Source organism: Cibotium barometz, chromosome 49, assembly GCF_041138505.1.
Source record: "Cibotium barometz isolate CiBa-2024 chromosome 49, ASM4113850v1, whole genome shotgun sequence".
NCBI classification, from domain to species: Eukaryota; Viridiplantae; Streptophyta; class Polypodiopsida; order Cyatheales; family Cibotiaceae; genus Cibotium; species Cibotium barometz.
In genome coordinates this window covers 4,256,461-4,279,417 of record NC_141094.1, presented here as the reverse complement: position 1 = coordinate 4,279,417, position 22,957 = coordinate 4,256,461, and the positions used below count along the sequence as shown (strand labels likewise).

The 22,957-nt window shown below is 39.0% G+C and overlaps 2 protein-coding genes across 2 annotated transcripts; both read left to right on the top strand.

Moving 5' to 3' along the window:
• Nucleotides 1-14,594: 14,594 nt before the first annotated feature.
• On the top strand, nt 14,595-15,340 carry LOC147610213 (dirigent protein 2-like). Its single transcript, XM_086786114.1, has one exon. It carries the CDS (start codon nt 14,690-14,692, stop codon nt 15,206-15,208), a length of 519 nt encoding a protein of 172 aa, XP_086642240.1. The 5' UTR covers nt 14,595-14,689; the 3' UTR covers nt 15,209-15,340.
• Nucleotides 15,341-17,734: 2,394 nt separating this feature from the next.
• On the top strand, nt 17,735-19,280 carry LOC147610212 (dirigent protein 2-like). Its single transcript, XM_086786278.1, has 2 exons — nt 17,735-18,375; nt 19,128-19,280. Exons 1-2 carry the CDS (start codon nt 17,882-17,884, stop codon nt 19,234-19,236), a joined length of 603 nt encoding a protein of 200 aa, XP_086642404.1. The 5' UTR covers nt 17,735-17,881; the 3' UTR covers nt 19,237-19,280.
• Nucleotides 19,281-22,957: the final 3,677 nt, after the last annotated feature.

Below are 22,957 nucleotides of genomic sequence, written 5' to 3'. Positions count from 1 at the left end.
AGGCTCATGTTAAGAGGATGAGTTCCAGCTATAGGCTTAGATATCTCAGCTAGTCGCACAATAATAGGTGGCATGCTTAGCACAGCATCATTACTTGTCACAAAGGTTTTTGCAGTAGTAGGAGGAGTTGGTGGGCTGAGAATGACTTGGTGTGGTTGGACATCTGTGCTCACACTAGTCTCAACTATGATCAAGCATTTGATGTCATCCAGTGCTAAAATTTACCTCAAAAGAAACCTCCAAGTCCTTGATGTTCTTGCCAAGCTTGACAATAGCAGCTTTCTCCGTCTTTAGGGTGTCTTTCTAATTGGTATACACGGATGTATCCTTCACCCTTGCATTGGAAAGTTTGTCCACTTCATCAAGACAAGTCTTTTATGTCACTACTCATCCTCTTTTCTTTCTCTAAAGTGAGCTCCAAACAGCCCCAACATCATATGTTTCATGGATATACAGTTGCATATTGGTTATTTATTCTGAATAGCAGTAGACACATCATCACTCATGCCCCTTTGGTATCTCCTTTGGCTCTACAGTCTTTGGTAGGTGAAGTTAACTATAAAGTGTTGATGTTGAATAAAGTTGGTTGAGTATGAATTCTTGAGCAATGCACTATGCTTGGAGAAGAGTTGAAACTGTATAGGTACTGCAAGTGATACAACTTTTGCTTGCTACTACTGAATTGTTTAAAATGAATGATAGATGCTTGATGATCCTTTGTAGTATGAATGTAGTTTTTTACTAAATTTGCAAGAGATCATCATTCTCATGATTGCAAGGAACCTTGTATCCAAGTTAGGAGAACCTTTTGGTGTAGGCACACTGGCTCACACTAGTGGACTGGGTTCAATTCCCAACAAGGCCATACTTGCAACACAGTGTTAATAATCAACAAACTTTTTGGATTCCTACACTCAAAATTGTAACACTTGTATACTTTTGCATCAACTAATTATCAACATGCTTTCTGTATAATACTAATGCTCAGATCTGTAATAGAACAACATGCTATACATCTTGATGGAAATGTGCTAAAATGTTGTAAACAGTGTTTTCTCAACACTTTTCTTGCTTTCTTTACTTCTAATATATCAAGATTTATGCTAATATGTGTAGATTGTGCTATTCCAATAGATTTGTAATCTCTGTCTATCTTCTTTGCAAGAAAGTATCAAGATCAGAAAGATTTGACCAAGAATCACTTCTGTTTTGGTTTTTGTGTCAAGATTTGATTTCAGCTCAAAAAACTATGCATAATTTGTAAATTTCTTTGTTCTGCACTGTAGATTTGCACCAATCCTTGAAAATTTGTATCAACTATACACTCTTGAAATTTGCACCAAGATTTTGCACACTTTCTTAAAACTGTATCAAATTTTTACATAGCAATCTTGATTTCTACATAGCAAATTGTACACTGCATAAACTCTACAATCTGAATACTTTACACAGTCTCTGCACACTAGTCTTTGAAAATTGAAATGAAAATTTTGCAAGACTGCTTCAGCCACACCAAGCTTCTTGTAAATCTGCTCTAAGAACTCCAAGATTTTGGAAAATAGGACTAAAATAGAGGCTTAATGGATTAGTAATTGGAACTGTAAGCTCTCTAAGCAAGATAATGCAAGAAAATCTCTCAATTTTGGTTGCCAAAATCTATGTAAACCCTAATTCGAAAATCACGATCAAGAAGATCAAGAAGTTTAAGAAATCAAAGAGTAAATTGGATTAGGATTCAAAAAATAGTGTTTAATGCAAATTCAAAAATGATTAACAAAAATTTATTTGCTAATCTTGTCAAATAAGAAATTAGCAAATCTGAAAACTATGTGAAAATCAATTCTGAAAATGATTAATACTAATCACTTCCTAAGTAAGGATCTAAGCCAAGGGCTCTGATACAATGCAATGAAGGAAACCTAAGGACTGCACTCATTAGCATGGAGTACACACGTGTCCCACTCATCATAGGGAGTAACACCTATTGCACTTAATAATGGAGTACACACATAGCTTCTCAAAAGGGAGAAGTCCACCATGGAAGCTGAGAGCTCTAAAGAGTAAGAGTACTCACATGAAAGTATAATGATAAAAAAGGATACAATGTCCATGAGCCCTATGCCTCATATAGGATCCCCTAAAAGTACACTTATAAATGTCCCTAAGCCCAAGTTTCTAGGCCCCATTCCCCATGTGCATGTGCACCCAAACCTACTTCATTACATGGAATCATGGCAATAACTGATCATCAATTATCCTCTCCCGTAGTTTGCATCTTGCATTTAAATGCTTTATCTGGGACACATAGTCTCGCATTCGACTCAATTTCTTTCTGTTTGATGTTGTGCAGCTATGCCACAAGACTCCATCTGTCACTACTTTTGGCAAAGCTTGGCACAATCACATTCTTGAGCCACGTGAAATTAATCTTATCTTTTGACTTGAGGGTTCATAACCATTGATGAGCTTTTCCTTCTAGGGTCAGTGAGAAGGTATGAATCATGGTTGCATCACTTATTTGTGTTGAAATTTGAGCAAAATGATGAGCTATGGTGGATCAAACACTAGAATCAACATAATTAACAAAGTGATTAGTAAGTGATTAAGACGTAATTAGTGAATAATTAGCACATAGATTAATGTAGGCATGGATACTCAAAAACCAGCAAATTCTCATTAGGGCTATGCCTCAATTTATAGAGTTTACATCAAGCATCAAATCCCATTGATTTGTCCATGATTCACTCCCTGAATATCTCCACCTTTTGCCTGATTCTCTCCACCTCTTCTCTTTTCCCTGAATATCTCCCAGAATATCTCCACACTCCTAAATTCCCTCATGCTACCCATTATTCTCTCCCAGTAGATTCTTCTAACCTTTTCACAGGTTCTTTCACAATTACATCTCCTCTTTTACAGCCTCTATCCAAGAGCTTGTTCCCACACACACCCTATTCACTTGTATATTTCAACACCTCCTCTCAAGTGAATAATCCTAGCACACCTGGACCCTGTATCAAGTTTCCCTCTTACTTGATAGCCCGCGACCAGTGCCTCAAGTCCCTAAACTCCATAGTCCTTGACACTCTCTCTCTCTATGTGTCCAAGGCTACTATAAGTGCCCGTGACCTTGACTAAAGTGCTCACACATACATCTACCACTTGGCCTACATCATCGGTGGCTCAGAGGTGGTTTTACTTTATTGGGGCAGGTTACATTGGGTTGTGGGTTCTCTCTCTCTCTCTCTCTCTCAGAAAAGATGATCCGACTCCACTTCTCTTGGAGCCTCCATGAAGTTTGCCGATGTCGTTCCTTCTTCACTGGGTTTGCTGTAGCAGTCTCTCGCCATGTGTCCTGGCTTTCCACATTTGTGGCAAGTGAAGGTCCTCCCTCCTACTCTGCCTCTTCCTCGTCCTCGTCCTCGAGAGAATCCTCCTCGGGTGAAGAATGCTTTTTCCTCTCCTGCTGTTGAGTCGAGCTCTTTCTTCTCTTTGCCTCTGCTCTCTTGCTCTAGTAGAGCTGCTTCTATCTCGTGTATCTTCAGTTCAGGTACATTCTTTAGTGTTGCTACAATGTTTTCATAATCTCCTTTGTCCACACTCTTCAAAAGTACAGCTAATGCTTCATCATCTTCTACCTTTTTGCCAATAGCTGCCAGCTGTTGCTTAATACTTTTATATTTGTTCAAGTGTGTGATTAAGGGTTCACTTTCCTTCATGTCCAATTTGTAGAATTGCATTAATAGATTTATCTTGGAATTTTTTGCTTGTGTACCAAATAATTTATTGAGTTCATCCCATGCATCTTTTGCCCACTGTATCCCTGTGATATGATGAATGATCTCATCATTTAAACTGAGTGCAATAAGTCCCAATGCTTTTTCATTCCTACTCTTCCACTCATTTTCTCCTCTCTCTGGGCATTCATCTCTCCCTTCAACTAATCCCCACAGATTTTTCCTCATCAGCAAATACATGGTTTTTGTCTGCCATGTATAAAACTGTTCCCCATTAAATTTGGCTATTTCCTGTGCTGAATTCATGGTGATGTGAAGGGGGTCTTACCTCTTGATCCAAATTCAAGATTCAAGGGCAGTCTCTACCCTTTTACAACTCAATCTGGTATTTAATAGATGATTACAATAATTTTATCAGCATAAAATCACTAGAAATTACGTTAAATTAAGGGTAACCAATTTGTACGGGATGGTTGGAGTATCAAACCAACTCCGATTTGAAATCTGAAGTTATAGGGATCTGTATCAGATACCTAATGGTTAATTTGAACCCTCAATTGCACCAAAGTACAGTGATTAGTACTGATTAATCACTGATTAGCAAATTAATGCTCTGGTTTGTGTGCAGAAAACAGAGTATGCGGAGAGCTCAGATCTGGTGCCTTCCACTTCAAATGGGCTCAAATGCTTTCAAAGGCATCAATAGCAATGAGTCTAGTAGAGTATTAAGCCAAGAAACACAAGATTTGACCAAATAATGAAAGCTTAATCTCTGTTTTACCAAAGTCACCTGCAGATTTGATGAAGAGCTTGGATCTCACTGTAGACTTGATGAAATTGATTTCTGTCTTCACTAGCTTGTAGAGCATGCTTGATTACCCTTTGTGCTAAGAGGAATTAGAAACATTTGAACTGTGCTTGAAGAAATTTCCATTCTGCTTCAGAAAAACGGCGCCTGCAAAATTCGTAAATTCAGCTGCTTCCGCCGGCGGTTTGCTGCGTGGAGTAGATGGGCTTGAAGCTAGGGATGTTAGCTATTATGTGCTAGAAGTTCTTGCCCTAATTTTGAGTGTGCTAGATGCTAGAGACCCTCCACTGGCTGGGGGTGAAGGGGAAGATGAAAAACTCACTAAAAACTGATTTTTTTGCTAATTACTTACTAATCCTGATTAATTCACTAATGGGCTCATAAATCTGGTTGATTCTAGGCATGGCTCTGATACCATGTTGAAATTTGAGCAAAATGATGAGCTATGGTGGATCAAACACTAGAATCAACATAATTAACAAAGTGATTAGCAAGTGATTAAGATGTAATTAGTGAATAACTAGCACATAGATTAATGTAGGCATGGATACTCAAAAACCAGCAAATTCTCATTAGGGCTATGCCTCAATTTATAGAGTTTACATCAAGCATCAAATCCCATTGATTTCTCCATGATTCACTCCCTGAATATCTCCACCTTTTGCCTGATTCTCTCCACCTCCTCTTTTCCCTGAATATCTCCCAGAATATCTCCACACTCCTAAATTCTCTCATGCTACCCATTATTCTCTCCCAGTAGATTCTTCTAACCTTTTCACAGGTTCTTTCACAATTACATCTCCTCTTTTACAGCCTCTATCCAAGAGCTTGTTCCCACACACACCCTATTCACTTGTATATTTCAATAATTTGCCTGCAGGTTTTGCATGTGGACTCAAAGATCTCTACATCTTTAATTGGATCCCCATCCCCAGAGAATTTTTATATGAGCTTTGAAATGATGTGTGGCTTCATTTGGGAGGGTATGGATTCTAGAGTAGTGCCTAGTTCCTTGACCATTCCTTGGCCCATTTTTGTAATCATATTCAACAAATCTGTCCTTGTGGCCACATTAAGATCTATGTTTGGATCCGCCCCCTGGTCTTTGACGAGCTACTTCCCCCCTACCTAGACCTCGTCCTCTTCCAACATTGGCTCTTACATTGGCTCTTCTAGGCATTTCTGGTCTTTAGGATGGTTCGGCCACTTCATTTTGGATTGGCTCATCATTAGTAGCCTCCGTACGCCTTTGTAGAATCAAGTGCTCCATGTCCTATAAGAATGTGGGATGATTGATCATTTGCTCGATATGTCTTTCTTGGTGTACATGTGGTCTTCTACTTCACCCATTTCCCTTGGTAGATTATCCCCTTCATCTTGGGTTACAAACCCTTCCTGCGCTCTTGCTCCATGTCCTATAAGAATGTGGGATGATTGATCATTTGCTCGATATGTCTTTCTTGGTGTACATGTGGTCTTCTACTTCACCCATTTCCCTTGGTAGATTATCCCCTTCATCTTGGGTTACAAACCCTTCCTTCGCTCTTGGATCTTCATTAATGGGCTTTAAGTTTGGAATTTCTCCCTCACTCCTGCCCATGACCATTTTCGGCTCTTTGCTACTTGATTGAAATAGGTTCACATTACCCATCTCCTTTTGTTCAGCCTTGGCCTTTGAGTCTTCAGCTCTTATTTCCTTAAGCTCAATTCTTGCAACTGCCATTCTACTTCAATCCTTTTTAGATATAATTCTACTTCCTCTGAGGTTGGGAAGAATACTTGACCTGTCTCGTGGCTGCGCTTTCTAAGTCTCTTCTCATTCGGGGGGTGCTAGTGTTAGACAACCTAGAATTTGAAGGTTGGATTGGTAATTCTTGATTCGGACCAAGTCCAACGCTAGTTGATAGGCCCATTCCCATAGATTGCACCTCCTCATCGTTGCTAGTTTGGAGACCAAAAAATCCCCGAGCTATATCAATGATACCATTGGATCTGGTAGGGGAGGGTGGTTTCTCCTCTTCCCCAAACCTGTGAGATCCCTGTCCCACCGCACAATGAATTCAGGGGTGCTAGCAGCGGAAGTAGCACTTCTTGTGCGGGCCAAGGTCCCACACTCGGGGCCTCGCCCCCACGGATATCCGGACAAGAGACTAATCCATCGGTTCTTCCAAAACTGACCTGGGAAAAACTTTCCTTGCTCGGAAAGCACGGGCGATTCCTCCAAGATAACTTTTCTCTAACGTAGTCAAAAGCCTTAACTAACGGAACTGATCTGACCGACGAACCCGTAAGTCCCATAGTTAGATCAAGGAAAAGATTGCACTTGGATCATAGTAGAGACCAACGCTTTTTTCCTCATTGAGAGGCACAGCTGTCGTTGATTCTTTTCCATAGAACAATTTTTGTCCGGGATTTATGTGAAGAATGGATGTGGATGTATGTGAAGAATGGAAGTGGATGTATGTGAAAGAATGGATGTGGATGTATGTATGTGAAAGGATGGATGTAGATGTAGGTGAAAGGATAGATGTGGATGTATAAGTGATAAGTATGGATGAGAATGTATGTGGATGTGAATGTGATGAGTATGAACGAGAATAGAGATGATGAGATGTGTTGTAAATTGGATGTGAATGAATGTGATAGCCTGTGAATCGAGATGTGAATGAGTGATAATAAGGGATGTGAATGAATGTGATGGCATGTGAATCGGGATAAGAATGAATGGTATGGGATGTAATGGATGTGATGTCATGCAAATTGAGATGTGAATGAATGGGATGTAATGGATGTGATGTCATGCAAATTGAGATGTGAATGAATAATATGGGATGTGATGGATGTGAATCGGGATAGATGTGAATGAATGGGATGTGAGTCAGGATAGATGTGAATGAATGTGATGTGGTCTGAATGAGATGTGTTGTGAATTAATGTGATGTGGTCTGAATGAGATGTGATGTGAGTGAATGTGATGTGGTCTAATTGAGAAGTGATGTGAGTGAATGTGATATGATGAGATGTGGATATGGGTAAATGCGAGAGGATGAGATCTGATGAGGATATTTAAGGGAAGAAGTGACGAGATGAAAAATGATGTGATTGGATGAGAATAGGAATTTATATGAAATCAATGTGGATTAAGTAATTTTGATTAATGTGGAAAGACGAGAGTTCATTATAGAAATTGTATTTATGTCCTATTTTTAAATGACTGTTTTATGTCAAGAATGCTGGGGAAGCATTTTGACCGTCTTGTGAATGAGGTCGTTGGAGACCTAGCTGATAAAGTTGCAATAGCTGTGTGACGGAGAGTCAATAGAGGATGTCTTGCATAGTAAGGTTGGTTGACAAGCCTCGGTTCGATTTAAATGGTGAGCTTCCAGTACGGTGGATGAGGGACCAAGGAAGTAGCCTATGAGTGAAGCGCTAGGTGACCTGCGAAGGATCCTAGAGGGTGCTAACCATACGGTACTCGGGCTTTGGTTTGCCGAAGATACCCTCGGGGAAGATATTGAATAAGGAGTAAGAGTTGTTTTCTGAATTCGGGCATGGATGTGGTTGATTGACCTTGTTGGTCCTCAACGGATGAGTCCATGGCTCTTTTATATGGATCCGTTGGTTGATCTTGCTGATCTTCAACAGAGATTCCATTTTGATATGTGAATATATTACCGATTATTATGAGCTAGAAACTATCAAAAAGGCCCCTGAGCGGTCAGGTGGTGAGAGTCTGGTTGCTAATGATGCCATAGATACATCGATGAAGGAATGATTGGAAATAAGGATTCAATCGGAGATTTTGAGGATTATGATCAGTGACACAATGGTTTCATTAAATGATTGTTTTTAAAGATAGATAATACTGAAAAAAAATCAATTTCGTATTGGGTGTATAAGTGGTGTGAGTAGTTTTAAGTTTGCATGAATATCCAGCTAGGGGGCCTGGGAACTCTTTTTCTTGGTACCCGCGGGACAAAACCTAACCAAATTTTTAATTGGATCCCATCACTAGAGTGGTTGGGCGGTTGGCTAACCCAAGGGACTAGATGGGGTTAGGCTGGACTGATGGATCCCTAAAATGAGACTAAATTTCTGTTGGTACGATAGATGAAGTAAATCCTGGATAAAAATTGTTCTATGGAAAAGAATAAATGGCTGTGCCTCTCAATGAGGAAAAAAGCGTTGGTCTCTATGATCCAAGTGCAATCTTTCCTTTGATCTGACTATGGGACTTACGGGTTTGGTTAGATCAGTTCAGTTAGTTAAGGTTTTTGACTACGTTAGAGAAAAGTTATCGTGGTGGAATCGCTCGTGCTTTCCGGGCAAGGGAAGTTTTTCCAAGTTCGGTTTTGGAAGAACCGATGGATTAGTCTCTTGTCTCACAGCTGGTATCAGAGCCATTTGGCTAAAGTGGATCAACCGATAAGCCAAGAATGTCATAAATTTATGAAGAAGCAGTAAAAGGTTGGAATTGTGTGATGAAACTCATACAAGCTGATATTCAGAATGAAATTCCTAAATTGGTAATTGGGTCTTCAAATGGAAGTACTGCAATTATATGGAATTCCTGACTTGCTTGAGGCCTAGACATGATGGTATTTACCTTATAGTTCCAAGGACCGTGTGACTAAGTTAAGGGATGGCAAAGTAAAAATCTATAAAATCGAAATTTTCCATGGAGTATTGTTCAAATGGAAATTTCGGTCTAATAGACCATTATTGTTTTAATTCAAATTAGATTAATTCAAGTCATAAATTGAATGTTAAAATTGAGAAATAGTCAGCCATACAAAGGAGGTTATGGTAAAATTTTCCTAAATTTTATGGAACTAAAGTTTATCATTAGGTTATTCTAAAAGAGTAATTCCCTCCGTTTGTGCATTCTAAAAGATTTATTTTTATATCAAAAGTTCTATTCTTATTAAAATTGAATTTATGCATAGAAAGATGCATAAAAGATTTATTTTTATTTCAAAAGTGTTATTCTCATTAAAATTAAATTTATGCATAGGAAGATGCATAAAAGATTTATTTTTATTTCAAAAGTGTTATTCTCATTAAAATTGAATTTATGCATATTAATAATCAATAGAAGACTTAGCCTAAGAGGATGATTGATGGTGACATCTACCCTTATGTCCCTGAAGGGTTGAAGATTTTCAAAAGAATTGGTGGCCACTCTTATTGCAAACAAGAGTAGATCCCTCAAACCATCAAGCCAAAGAACAGCTCACAGAAATTCAAGTAAGCTAGAAATCCTACTTTTTCTTGATTCCTTTTAATGGTTTTCTAATTTTTATTTTCTTTAAAATGAAAAAATGATGTTATGCCTTGTTGGAAAGGCTTTCCCTCTCTCTTCATTCTTAAATTCAGTCTTTCTTTATCCTAGATAAGTAATCAAATTGTTAGAATTAAACTTTTCATATTGTTTCTCTTTTAAAAGTGAAATTTGATTAGTTTAGAACACTTTAAACCATTTGGGATAATTTTTAAGTAACTTGAGGATAGAAAAAATTAAAAAATGGTCAGCCATACAAAGGAGGTTATGGCAAAATTTTCTTAAATTTTGTGGAATAAGTTTTATCTTTTATTATTCAAAAAGAGTAATCCCCCCACCAATTGTGTATTCTAAAAGTGTTATTTTCATTCTAGCCATAGAAAAATGCATAGTAGAAATATTTTTATTATAAAAGTGTTATTTTCATTAAAATTTAAACTTAATTCTTTTTACGATAAAATTTTTATTTTTGAGTTTTTTTAATAAGTTTTTAATGGCCTTTTTATAATGTTTTGTATTTTTAAGATTTTGACAAGAAAATAATAACTCTCAAAAAGGAAAGGAAAGTCATGCCAAATGCGTATGCAATATGCAATTGTGATTTTTTTAAATTAACTCTTTGGAATCTAGGCTGATCAAGATTATAGATGGATGATGATTGGAGCTAAATTATTGGAGTTGGACAATTGGACCTAAACAATTGGACCTTGATGATGAACATACTAGATGATCAGACCCAGATGATGAATAGGACCAGATGATTGGAACCCATCAATTAGACCTAGACAATTGAACATGAGCAATCGGGACTAGATGATTATAAATGCGAATTATCATGATTAGAGATGTGTATCATCTTTTTTGAGGAGAGAAAGAGAGAGAAACCCCACAACCCAATGTAACCTGTCCCAACAGAGTAAAACCACCTCTGAGCCACCGATGATGTAGGCCATGTGGTAGATGTTTGTGTGAGCACTTTAGTCAAGGTCACGGGCACTTAAGCCTTGGACACATAGAGAGAGAGAGTGTCAAGGACTATGAGTTAGGGACTTGAGGCACTGGTCGTGGGCTACCAAGTAAGAGGGAAACTTGGTATAGGGTCTAGGTGTGCTAGGATTGTTCACTTGAGGGTCCTTCGCCAGTTTCAACAAGAGACAATGTGAGCAGTTCAGGAAAATTCAATCAAATCACCCACCGAATCTGAAATTAAATTGAGACCTTGATTTTGATCTGAGGATTAATTACAAAATTCGAGGAATTCTGCTTGTTGGGAATCCAGACCTGTGATCTAGAAGTCTTGGGATACGGAATTAAGATATACTCATTCTATTCAAAAGAAAATCAAAACTGAAAACTTGCATAGAAACCCTGTTTTCTTAAAGGACTGTCTTATGCCAGAATGCTGGAGGGAGCATTATCTCTCAAAAACATTAAATACTCTTGGAATTGACTAATATTCACTAATGGACTAGTTTTTCTGTTTTAGGAGCGATTAATCCATTCCAAGAGTTAAACATTTCATAAATATGTTATTTGGAGATCATGTAAAAAGTCAAAGTTAGTATTCTTGAGTGTTTTGAGATCATCTAGATGTATCAAAATACCTAATTACATCAATTTCTTCATTAATGGAAAGAATTTCGCTGTCTTTTACATAATTTCATATAAGAGAAGAGACTAAATTAAGAGTTTAATCAATCTCTAATTATAAATTGATTACACATTAGTTGATGCACATAGCTAAGCAATTTCATGCCCTATCCAATGATGTGCTCAATGGTGTGAATAATTAGTGATTAGTGGTTAATTAAAGCTCTTAATTACTCTAAAAGAGAAAAAAATTAGTGAAAAAGTTAATCTTTGATTAATTTCTAATCACATTTTTACACAACTTATTAGTGGCTAATGAGCATTTAATGTAAAGATGCCAATGAGTTGTCAACTTGTCCATTTTGGAGGTCATTTATGAAGGGTGTAACGGGGTGTCATAAAAGTGTTGAGTTTTTTTATTCCCACTTACCTTTTTGGAAAAATGCCCATATCTCTCCAATATAAAATACAAAAAATATTCCCTCTACACACAAGAAAATTAGAATTTTTCTCTATACTTCAAAAAAAATCTACCTGACGCAAGCTACTTCATGGCGTGAGATAGCTTCTACTTCACTTCGTGACATAGGTCCGTGAAGTAGCCAAAAAAATAAAAATAAAATCTACCTCACATGAGCTACTTCACAATGTGAGATAGTCTCTACTTCATGGCCTGAGATAGATTCGTGAAGTTTTAAAAGAAAAAAATTCTACCTCACACGAGCTACTTCACGGTGTGAGATAGCCTCTTCTTCGCAGTGTGTGATAGGTTCGTGAAGTTTTTTTTTTTAAAGTATAAAAAACAGCCGTGTTTGGAGACATATATCTCCTAAATTGTGAGGCCGATGAACACGTTCTAGTTCTCATCACAAAGCCCTAATCAAGCTCTTTAAAATTGGTCTTAAGAGTCCGAGGGTAAAATCCATCGTTCTAGCCCTTTGACCAGCAGCCTCAAAATTTGACCCAAAAATCGAGGCAAAAATGAACTTAAAAGCACTAAAAATCACCTAAAATAGCCCGAAAAAGATCGCGTACCATATTCAGGCTGATTTTTGTTGAAATATATGATGTACAAGTGGTAAAGGGTGAGAGAAAGAGGTCATGTAGGTGTGAACATACCCCAAATAAAGTGGGTGGAAAAGGGATCTAGGGTTGGCCCAACCCTAGCCCTTGGTGAACCCTATATAAAGGAAAGGAGGCCTACATGACCTCTTTAACATAACACAAAGCGAGGGCATTGTAACTATCGGTGGGTGTCTAGCCCAGGATCGGAACCTGGCACCTCCACGTTACAAGCCGCCCCCATCAACCACTAGAACAAGCGTTCCGTCGACTGTCATCATTTTTCTCTGCGCCGCCTGGTGATGTGGTTTAAAAACCTTTGGTTTTCATCAAGATTTTTTATGAGAGAAAAAAAACAATCTTTTTTCACCAATAATATATATTTATATTAACTATTAAAGTCATACATCATCCCCAACAAAAACTCAACTATCTACTCCTTTTTAACCTCATTCAAGATTTTACAAAGAAATTCCCATTTTTCTCCTCACACAAGAAACTAGACTGATCCCACGAGATCTGCAGTAATAATAAGCAAGCCTCCATCATGGCCTCAGTAGTGCAGCCTTGACGAGACTATTTTTATAACATTCCCCCATGCTTTGACCACACCTTGACAGTAGGTCTAGTGCCAACCGGGTTCTTGTTAATAGAAAGGAATACACTTTTAACATCCACCTTTGATAGTTAAAGCACATGTATATTGTAGATCATGTAATCAAGAACCAAAAGTGATACTAGGAATACTTAATCTAAATTGATAGTAATCTCCTTTTTGAATCCTCACATTAACTCCCTAGTTATCTTCCAAACAAGGCATGCATAATTCAAGTCTTGCAAATAAACATTGTTGATGTTCTTTTTGGCTCACTCAAAGCAAAAACATTTAGAAAAATATCAATTGGACCAAACCAACCCAACTCAAGCCAAATGCTCTTGGACACCTTGAAAACCTCACTGAAGCATGAATTTCTTGAACCATCTTCGTTCACAAGCAATACCTACACCAACAATCAAGTATAGTCCATTCCACACTACGCAAAATGAGAGTTGTGTTCCCTCTTTGAGACTCTTCAAACTTCCCTCCATGTGATGTTGCTATAAAAGTTGAGTTGTAAAAGAAAATTCCATCAAGAGCAAGAGTTTTTGGTGACTTTTCTTGGACTTAATAACTCGTCAATACTAACTTGCATGCACCGCCACAAATGTATAGTAAGTCTTTGCAAGGGTTTATCCTCCACCAATTCTAGTGGAAATATGCCATCTCGAGTAATCCTTTGACCTACATTGCGAGGAAGTTGAAGTCACGACGGTGAAGATGAATATTGAAGATAATGGAAAGATAAATATAGGGTGAGCCTTGTGGGGAGAACTTAAAACCTCTTCAAGATATAATCTATGTGAGAAACAAAGGATCTTGTATAGTAACGGAATGGGAGGTGTTTTGAGCAATACAAAGGGTCACTTGGGAAAGAAACACCAAAGATGATTAGTTGGGCTCCACCTAAAAACAAGCTTGCAAAAAAAGGTGAGGAAAATAATTGAGTAGGTGGTGTGTAAGAAAGTGGGGGGGGGGGTGGGGGGTTGAGACAGAGTCCATCCAATAAAAAAGTTAGGTCCCACCAATGTGCCAAGCTCCCCTCTAATTGGTCCATTTTCAGACTAGCATGGCTAATGATGAGGTCCAAGCATTTTTTAGATTATCGTTAATGAGGAGGCCTTTTTTTATTTCCAAAGGCAGTCTTTTGAGGGATGTAACCACTCATATACAACCCTACAATGTAAGGGCTTGAACCCCACCCCCACCCCTACCACCCCCACCCCCACCCCCACCCCCAACAACGAACCTCTTGGTGGGTCCATCCAATAAAGAAGTTAGCGCCCACCAATGTGCACTAGCTCCCACCAAATGTGCACCGAACCTCCCCTCCAACTGATCCATTTTTTAGATTAGCGCTAATGACAAGGTCGTCCAATTTTTAGATTAGCCCTAATGAGCAGGCCCTTCAAAAGTGCCCTGTCAAATTCGAGGTGGGACACGGCTTGAGCACTCACATGGTGCCTACTCAAGTGCGCTTTCAAGTGTCTTGTTTTCCACTCAAAGCAGAACCAGCACAGTCCACGAGAGCGCTCTCTCTCTCTCTCTCTCTCTCTCTCTCTCTCTCGCATTTAATCCCCTTGCCTCTTGAAGCTTTACTAGCTCTCCAAAACATGAGCGGCTTCTGCAAGTCTCTCGTTTTTGTGCTGCTCTTTTCTGCTCCCTTCACTAAAGCGGTGGTGGCGAAGACAAGGGAGGAGGTGAAGATGGTGTTCTACATGCACGACATCCCTACCTCGGCCAACCCCACGGCCGTTATGGTGGCGGCAGCCAACGGCAACTTCAGCAAGCCATTCGGGTTAGGCGTAACCTTCGTGTTTGACGACAAGCTAACGGAGGGGCCTCACCCAGACTCGGGCGTGGTGGGGAGGGGCCAGGGCTTCTACAGCCTTGCTTCTCTCACCAGCCCAGATCTTTTGCTGGTCTTCACGGCCGTGCTGCACACTCCGGAGCACAACGGCAGCACCATCTGCCTCCATGGCTCCGACCGAACTGGCCTGCCCGAGAGGGAGATCGGCGTGGTGGGCGGCACCGGCCACTTCAGATTCGCTCAGGGCTACGCTACCATCCGCACCGTCTCCGTCAACGGCTTGAACGCGGTGTTGAGGTTCAGCGTTACAATGCGGTTTTGATCACCTTAGTCAAAGTTATCACATTGTTGTTTTGTTTTGAATACCTTACCCCTCATGGGATAAGCCTTCATGCACTAATCGGGAGAGTCCTTAGATTGACATTGTGTTTCTTAACACATTTGTTGTGTATTGCTGCTTTTGGAGTTGCATTTATTGTTAACTTCTCTAACAGCATTCTAAACATTTAGGAGGAGGACTACATATTATCTGTTGAGAAAAGAAGCTAATAAGTTTTGTTAAACTATACAATCGGTACAGTACAGTTATGAAGATATGTATTTCTTACTTCCTACATGTCATATTTCAAAGGTTTATGTCTCGTTTCAAGTATTCAATTTTTTTCTATAAAATGAGAAATTTAAAAACTCTCACATGTAAAGTTAAGCCTTCAATGTGTACACATGGAAAATTTATTCAAAAAGGAACTACAAGAACTTCGTGAATTGTAAACAACTCTAAAGGTAGCAAAAAAAAAATTAATTAATTCATTTCGATTAGATAATGAAAATATATCTCTAAAGTCTACGAGAACATGTCCACCATTTATATACTAAGCTAAAAGCTCCAATGATAGTACAAAATATTTTTAAGAGTTATCACAATGACCTTCAATAAAGTACTAACTAAGAATAGTTTCTTTCAAGGGCTCCTATACAATTCAATTCCCCAATGAACAACTTCTAAGAGTGCATGAGTAAATGCTTTGCTTTATAATTACTCTACTTCTCATATGAACATGATTGCAAAGACATGGTAGAAGAACTTACCAAAATAATCTAGCTACAACTCGATTTCTTTGCAGACGGAGTGTAGTGGCTCTAGTGAGGCAAACTCCGCTTCCATTTATCCCCAAGGTTGGCTTTAGCAGAGCAAAGAAGGTCAAATACAACACGGGCTTGAGAAGGGAGTAGTTCTGACAAGGCGCTCATAGATGGAGCTTGGATTGCTCAAGCAGCCGACATGGAAAGATAGAGGGAGAGATAGTAATTTTGATTCTTCAAGAGTTTAGATATAAAGAGGTAGAATTCAAGAAATTATACCCTATGCTAGTGGAGGGTAAAATTAGAAAAAATGGTTCTTTTTTCTTTTTCAAACCCCACCCTAAAGGGAAAAAAATTGCTCACGTTCTTCAATGAGAGTTGAGACTTCACCCTTGAGGGTTTTCGATAAGCAGAGTGACCTCATTGGTAGTCCATAAAAGTTAAAGTTTGAAGAGGTGTGGCCACTCCTAAAGCCTTAGTACTTAGTAATATTAAAAAAGTTATAGATATTGAATATAAAATTCAAAATGCTTTTTAAAGAGGCCTCAACATCACATTTTAAAAAAAAATATTTTTTAAACCTTAAAAAGGTTCAATTTCTTTTAATACCCTTGAAATTTTCTATTTATGAAAATCTTTTACTTTTATTATTCAAATTCAATTCTGAAAAATTATTATTCACTTGATTTTCAATGTTAGTTTTTGGTGAACCATTGGTAACTTATTTCTCTTTTACTTGATCTTCGAAGAAGTGGCCTAGTGATGGTCTCAAAGATGGACACATGCACACAAAGCAAGAGCTATATCCAATGGGAAAAAAGTGCAAGTCATCCAATACTTGCATGCTTTCTAATGGCTTGTTTCAGAACCTACTTAAAACACCAACACCAAAATTGAAGTGTAGCCTAGAATTAGACACAAGAAGGTAAGAATACCAACAAGCTTTCTATATAACGTCTCATTCACAAGGTTTAAAGTTTCTTTAATAGATAGATTGAGATCCTTCACAATGTCTAAAGTTTCTTTAATAGACCGCTTGAGATCAATCTCCATGGGGATATCAAACTGCCTTGAGTTTAGGTTTGCCAAAAGTCTTGAGAGTCCCACTTGCATATTTTTAGCGAGAGAGAAAAAATTTATCTATCTTTTACTAGACTTCAATCCTTTAAACAATAATGTATGAGCCCAAGATAAGTCATCTCAAACTCTACAATAAGCACTATGTCTATAAGATCTTTTTGGTGATTCCCTATTAAGATGAGTCCTCCTACATAGAGAAAAATAATCGTATACTTTATATACTAGGTTGTCTTACAAAAGATAAATGCTTAGTCAAGCGAGGAAGATGGAAAAGTTCCTTACGGTAGGTCGAGCAAGTGAAATCATGTTAACCTACAAAGTGGTTAACATATTATATTTGGTCCACTACTAAATAGGCTACATGCTATAGTGTAAAGAGAATGCGGGGAAAAGAGAGAGCTTGAGTTCCTTGCAATCAAACACACACACAAGAGACAGCAAGACACAAGCGAGAGATGAATGGTTAAATTTTATTCTATCTTCTTCTCTTCTCTACAACCATTAAACTAAAGAGATAAGAGTACACAATATAAGGAAAAGTAATCTCCTATTATAACATACAATGGTCAATTCCCATAGGGTGAATCTGACTATGTGAGATGGCACTATAAGTATGCCATAACTCTAGTACTCCAAAATGTTTGTCTCACATAGGCTGTCACTCACATGAGCACTCACATGGTGCCTACTCAAGCGCGCTTTCAAGTGTCTTCTTTTCCACTCAAAGCAGAACCAGCACAGTCCACAATAGCTCTCTCTCTCTCTCTCTCTCTCTCTCTCTCTCTCGCATTTAATCCCCTTGCCTCTTGAAGCTTTACTAGCTCTCCAAAACATGAGCGGCTTCTTCAAGTCTCTCGTTTTTGTGCTGCTCTTTTCTGCTCCCTTCACTAACGCGGTGGTGGCGAAGAGGACGGAGGAGGTGAAGATGGTGTTCTACATGCACGACATCCCTACCTCGGCCAACCCCACGGCCGTTATGGTGGCGGCAGCCAACGGCAACTTCAGCAAGCCATTCGGGTTAGGCGTAACCTTCGTGTTTGACGACAAGCTAACGGAGGGGCCTCACCCAGACTCGGGCGTGGTGGGGAGGGGCCAGGGCTTCTACAGCCTTGCTTCTCTCACCAGCCCAGATCTTTTGCTGGTCTTCACGGCCGTGCTGCACACTCCGGAGCACAACGGCAGCACCATCTGCTTCCATGGCTCCGACCGAACTGGCCTGCCCGAGAGGGAGATCGGCGTGGTGGGCGGCACCGGCCACTTCAGATTCGCTCAGGGCTACGCGACCATCCGCACCGTCTCCGTCAACGGCTTGAACGCGGTGTTGAGGTTCAGCGTTACAATCCGGTTTGGATCACCTTAGTCAAAGTTATCACATTGTTTTTTTGTTTTGAATACCTTAGAGTGCATTGTTGTTTTGTTTTGCTTTTGGAGTTGCATTTATTGTTAACTTCTCCAACAGCATTCTAAATATTTAGGAGGAGGACTACATATTATCTGTTGAGAAAAGAAGTTAATAAGTTTTGTTAAACTATACAATCGGTACAGTACAGTTATGAAGATATGTATTTCTTACTTCCTACATGTCATATTTCAAAGGTTTATGTCTCATTTCAAGTATTCAATTTTTTTCTATAAAATAAGAAATTTAAAAACTCTCACATGTAAAGTTAAGCCTTCACATGGAAAATTTATGCAAAAAGGAACTACAAGAACTTCGCGAATCGTAAACAACTCTAAAGGTGGCAAAAAAATAATAATTAATTCATTTCGATTAGATAATGAAAATATATCTCTAAAGTCTATGAGAACATGTCCACCATTTATATACTAAGCTAAAAGCTCCAATGATAGTACAAAATATTTTTAAGAGTTATCACAATGACCTTCAATAAAGTACTAACTAAGAATAGTTTCTTTAAGGGCTCCTATACAATTCAATTCCCCAATGAACAACTTCTAAGAGTGCATGAGTAAATGCTTTGCTTTATAATTACTCTACTTTTCATATGAACATGATTGCAAAGACATGGTTGAAGAACTTACCAAAATAATCTAGCTACAACTCGATTTCTTTGCAGACGGAGTGCAGTGGCTCTAGTGAGGCAAACTCCGCTTCCATTTATCCCCAAGGTTGGCTTTAGTAGAGCAAAGAAGGTCAAATACAACACGGGCTTGAGAAGGGAGTAGTTCTGACAAGGCGTTCATAGATGGAGCTTGGATTGCTCAAGCAGCCGACATGGAAAGATGGGGGGAGAGACAGTAATTTTGATTCTTCAAGAGTCTAGATATAAAGAGGTAGAATTCAAGAAATTATACCCTATGCTAGTGGAGGGTAAAATTGGGAAGAATGGTTCTTTTTTCTTTTTCAAACCCCACCCTAAAGGGGAAAAAAATTGCTCACGTTCTTCAGTGAGAGATGAGACTTCACCCTTGAGGGTTTTCACATGGAAGGAAAGTTGACTCACTCACTGATGATTGTGATATGCTGGGGTTGCAACTGTGCCCATCTCTCAAATAATCTCCATCTCTCAAATAAGCTCATTCATGACTAACTGTTCAAACCTCAGCTGAGGTGACGGCAGCTACGCATTAACAGTGAATCAGACCAGCTCTGACACCATGTGAAGAGATTCACAATGGTGTTGAGAGCTTGCTCAAGGTCGAGTGAAGGAGAAAGAGATAAGGTGCTCAAAACTCACCCACACAATCCCATGTGAAGAGATTCACAATGGTGTTAGAGAGCTTACCTCAAGGTCGAGTGAAGGAGAAAGAGATAAGGTGCTAAAAACTCACCCACACAATCACAAGGAGAGAAATTCACACATATACAAGAAAAAATCTTGCTTGTGATTTGCTCAAGATTACAACTACGCTCACCCTCTTACAATGAAAATGAAACACAATATGCCTTTATGTAGGCATGGTCCCCTAGGATTAGGGTTTGCATCCCTAAGGCGACTTCACACACTCTCACCCTACCTACACCCTTGTTCACATGCCAAGTTTATTTTCTAACATTTACAAGCTACTGATGAGTCTTGCACATTAACTTCCCTTGGGATGACTAGGGTGGTGTGCTTTGGAACCCAAATCTAGTTGTTACCTTTGGGGAAGCCTTGAGCTTTGAAGAAGACGAGTGGGAACCCACCTTAAAGTAACATTAGGGTTGGCTTTCTTTGAGAGATGACTTTTCCTAGGCTTTTGGACCATATGGAGTAGGTTGAGTAGCCTTGGGAACGAATTTGAAGGTAGGCTGAGGCTTCTTGGCTTGTTTCCTTGTCGAGCATTGGTCCCTCTTCGGGAAAGATGTGGATGTAGAGTTGGACTCTGAAGACTTGGTTGGTAATGATATTGAGGTTAGTATGGAGGAAGTAACCTTAGGTTGAGTTGTTGTTGAGGCTTCCAGTGCTAAGTGTTGTAGCATAGTTGTAATGTGCATGGAGTGTAAGGGTGTAGAGTTAGTGGAGACACTTCTTGTGGCCTAGTTATAGTGCATTGCATAGCTTTCATCCATGCTCAACCAAAATTGACTTATTCCTTCACTTTCCTTCATTGTCCCAGAGCAGGCGTAGCCCAAAAATTGCTCAACCAAGGCCTGTTTGCACCATAGATGATAATTTTTAGAATGCCTAGCACTTTGGTATTCTTGTTATTGATGCCTTTTAATCTCAAAGGAGAAGTTACTAACTAAGGCTTTCCCAATTGGATCCATACATTAAAAGAGAGTAAATTGTGACTTGGTCTGATATCAAGCAATGCATTAATATAGAGCACTTTATCATAAGGCCTAGGTAATTCAACTTGGATTTTGAGAGATGCAATGTGATCTTCTATTTCCCCAACAACCTCTCCTACATAAGCTTGTGCAGTTTTTAAGCTTTCTTTGCATCGCGTGATGAAGCTTGATTTGTCTAGCTAGAGCTTCCTCTCAAGCTTAAATTTTCTTTTGAGTAGCCCATTCTTTTGTAGCTTGCTTATCATGAGTAGTATGTAATGCTTCCTCACTGGGAGGACCATAGTATTTTTGAATTAAGAAGATGGTTTCAATTCCATCTAGAGTTTCCACATGTACTGTATGTTGGGATGTAATCTCGCATACCCTGAATGGTCCTTTCCCCGTATATTTAATCTTTTTCTTTTCATTTTGGACCCCATACATAAGTACAAGATCCCCAATGTTAAGTTCCTTATCTTTAACATGTTTGTCAAACACTTTTTCCTTTTCTTTTTCTCAACTAGCGTAGTTTACACTACTAGTTGTCTCTCCTCCTCAAGTCGTTCTAAAGTGAGTAAATGTTCAACTAATTCATTAACCCCAAGCTTTTCAATTATAGCCACTCTTAAGTAAGGTACCACTTGACCATTGGCCTATGGGTAATAGGCCGTTGACTTGCGATGTGAGATCGTGAGAGTGCTAGTGAGATATTTGATCACATTGTCGATAAAATGACTCCCTTGATCACTCACTATCTCACATGGGCATCCAAAGAGTGTTATGATGTTCTCATAAAGAAATTTAGCAGTTGCACAGGAATCTTCCTTCATTGAAGCTCGTGCTTCAACCCATTTAGTAACGTAATTTGTTGTTGCACAAGCAATAATGAAATATCTTGCTTGTGTTCCTTATGCAATAGGACTAATTGGTCCAACAAAGTCTAGATCCTAATTTTCAAAAGGTTGGTCTACTCAAACAAGATGCAAGGGCATCATGTCCTTCCTTTACAGTTGTTAATCCCATGTTGGATTAACAAATATGCTCCTCCATTTGACGACATTAATAAGTGTCATGCAAAGGCACTATAAAGTTGTACATTATGAGATACTGACCACCCAAGGCCTTACTTAGTAAGTTTTGGGTGCCCAAGTGTGAATAAGGGCCAGTTGTATATAAGGTATTTTCGCATAATGAATGGACATATTCCCCCTTTGTTCTATGAGAGCTCTTGTCTTGTATTGTGAGAGAGTGAGAGAGTGTACACTAGTGCATGTGCCTTCTCTATGCATGCTTGTGGTAGAGGAGTAAGAGAGAGATTTCCTTGTGTGGTGGTGTGAGTGACTCTACGATGACAGCGTGGAGGTGGAGCTTGGAGGATTAAAGCTTTCCGAAGTGAGCTTGGAGACCTCAAGGGTCACGAGCTCGAAGCATTGGTAAGTTCCCAATGATGGTTATTGTCTATTGCTTAATCCAATGGTGAATGTTAGAGTTCTCTCTTTGGAGGTATGGCAACCCATAACATTTTTGGCACCGCTACTGAGGAAACAGCATTGTTTCTTCCATTCTCCTTGAGTTTTAGCTCCCACTATATAAGTTTCGTCATTGCCTTTGCATTTAGAAAGTGCATTGTGTGTAAAGAATGAATGGATATGGTTTGAGTGGAAGTGAAGATTTTTTAGAAATTTTTTGTTTTTGATGTGTGGGTGAGTACTTGGGTGATCCTAGAGGAAAGCTACACCGTCTTTTTCTTTTGATTTTTATGTTTGTATCATCAAACTTGCTGGCGTGAATGAGCAGGTGTGATACTTTATTTTCTATTTTTTTCAAAAAATCCACAAAAATCACAAAAAATAAAGGAGCCATTGGTTGTGCTTTGAACTTGCATTACACTCCTTACTACTAGCACAACCATTTTGGAGCATCTGGATAGGTAACTTACACCCAGGGAGGTTTTATTAGGTGGTTTTCCGAGGTCAACATATTGCCAGAGGCAGTTTATAGGCATAATAAGTTGGGTGTTTTACAGCCAGCTCCATTTAAGGTTAAGATGATAGCCAGCTCCATTTAAGGTTAAGATGACAGACCAAAGGAGACTGCACAACCTCTTGAAATTTTGAGAAATCAGGACATTAGAGTGGCAGGTTTAAAATTTAGAGTAAATTTCGTGGTTCTCAAAATGGATAGTGATGAACA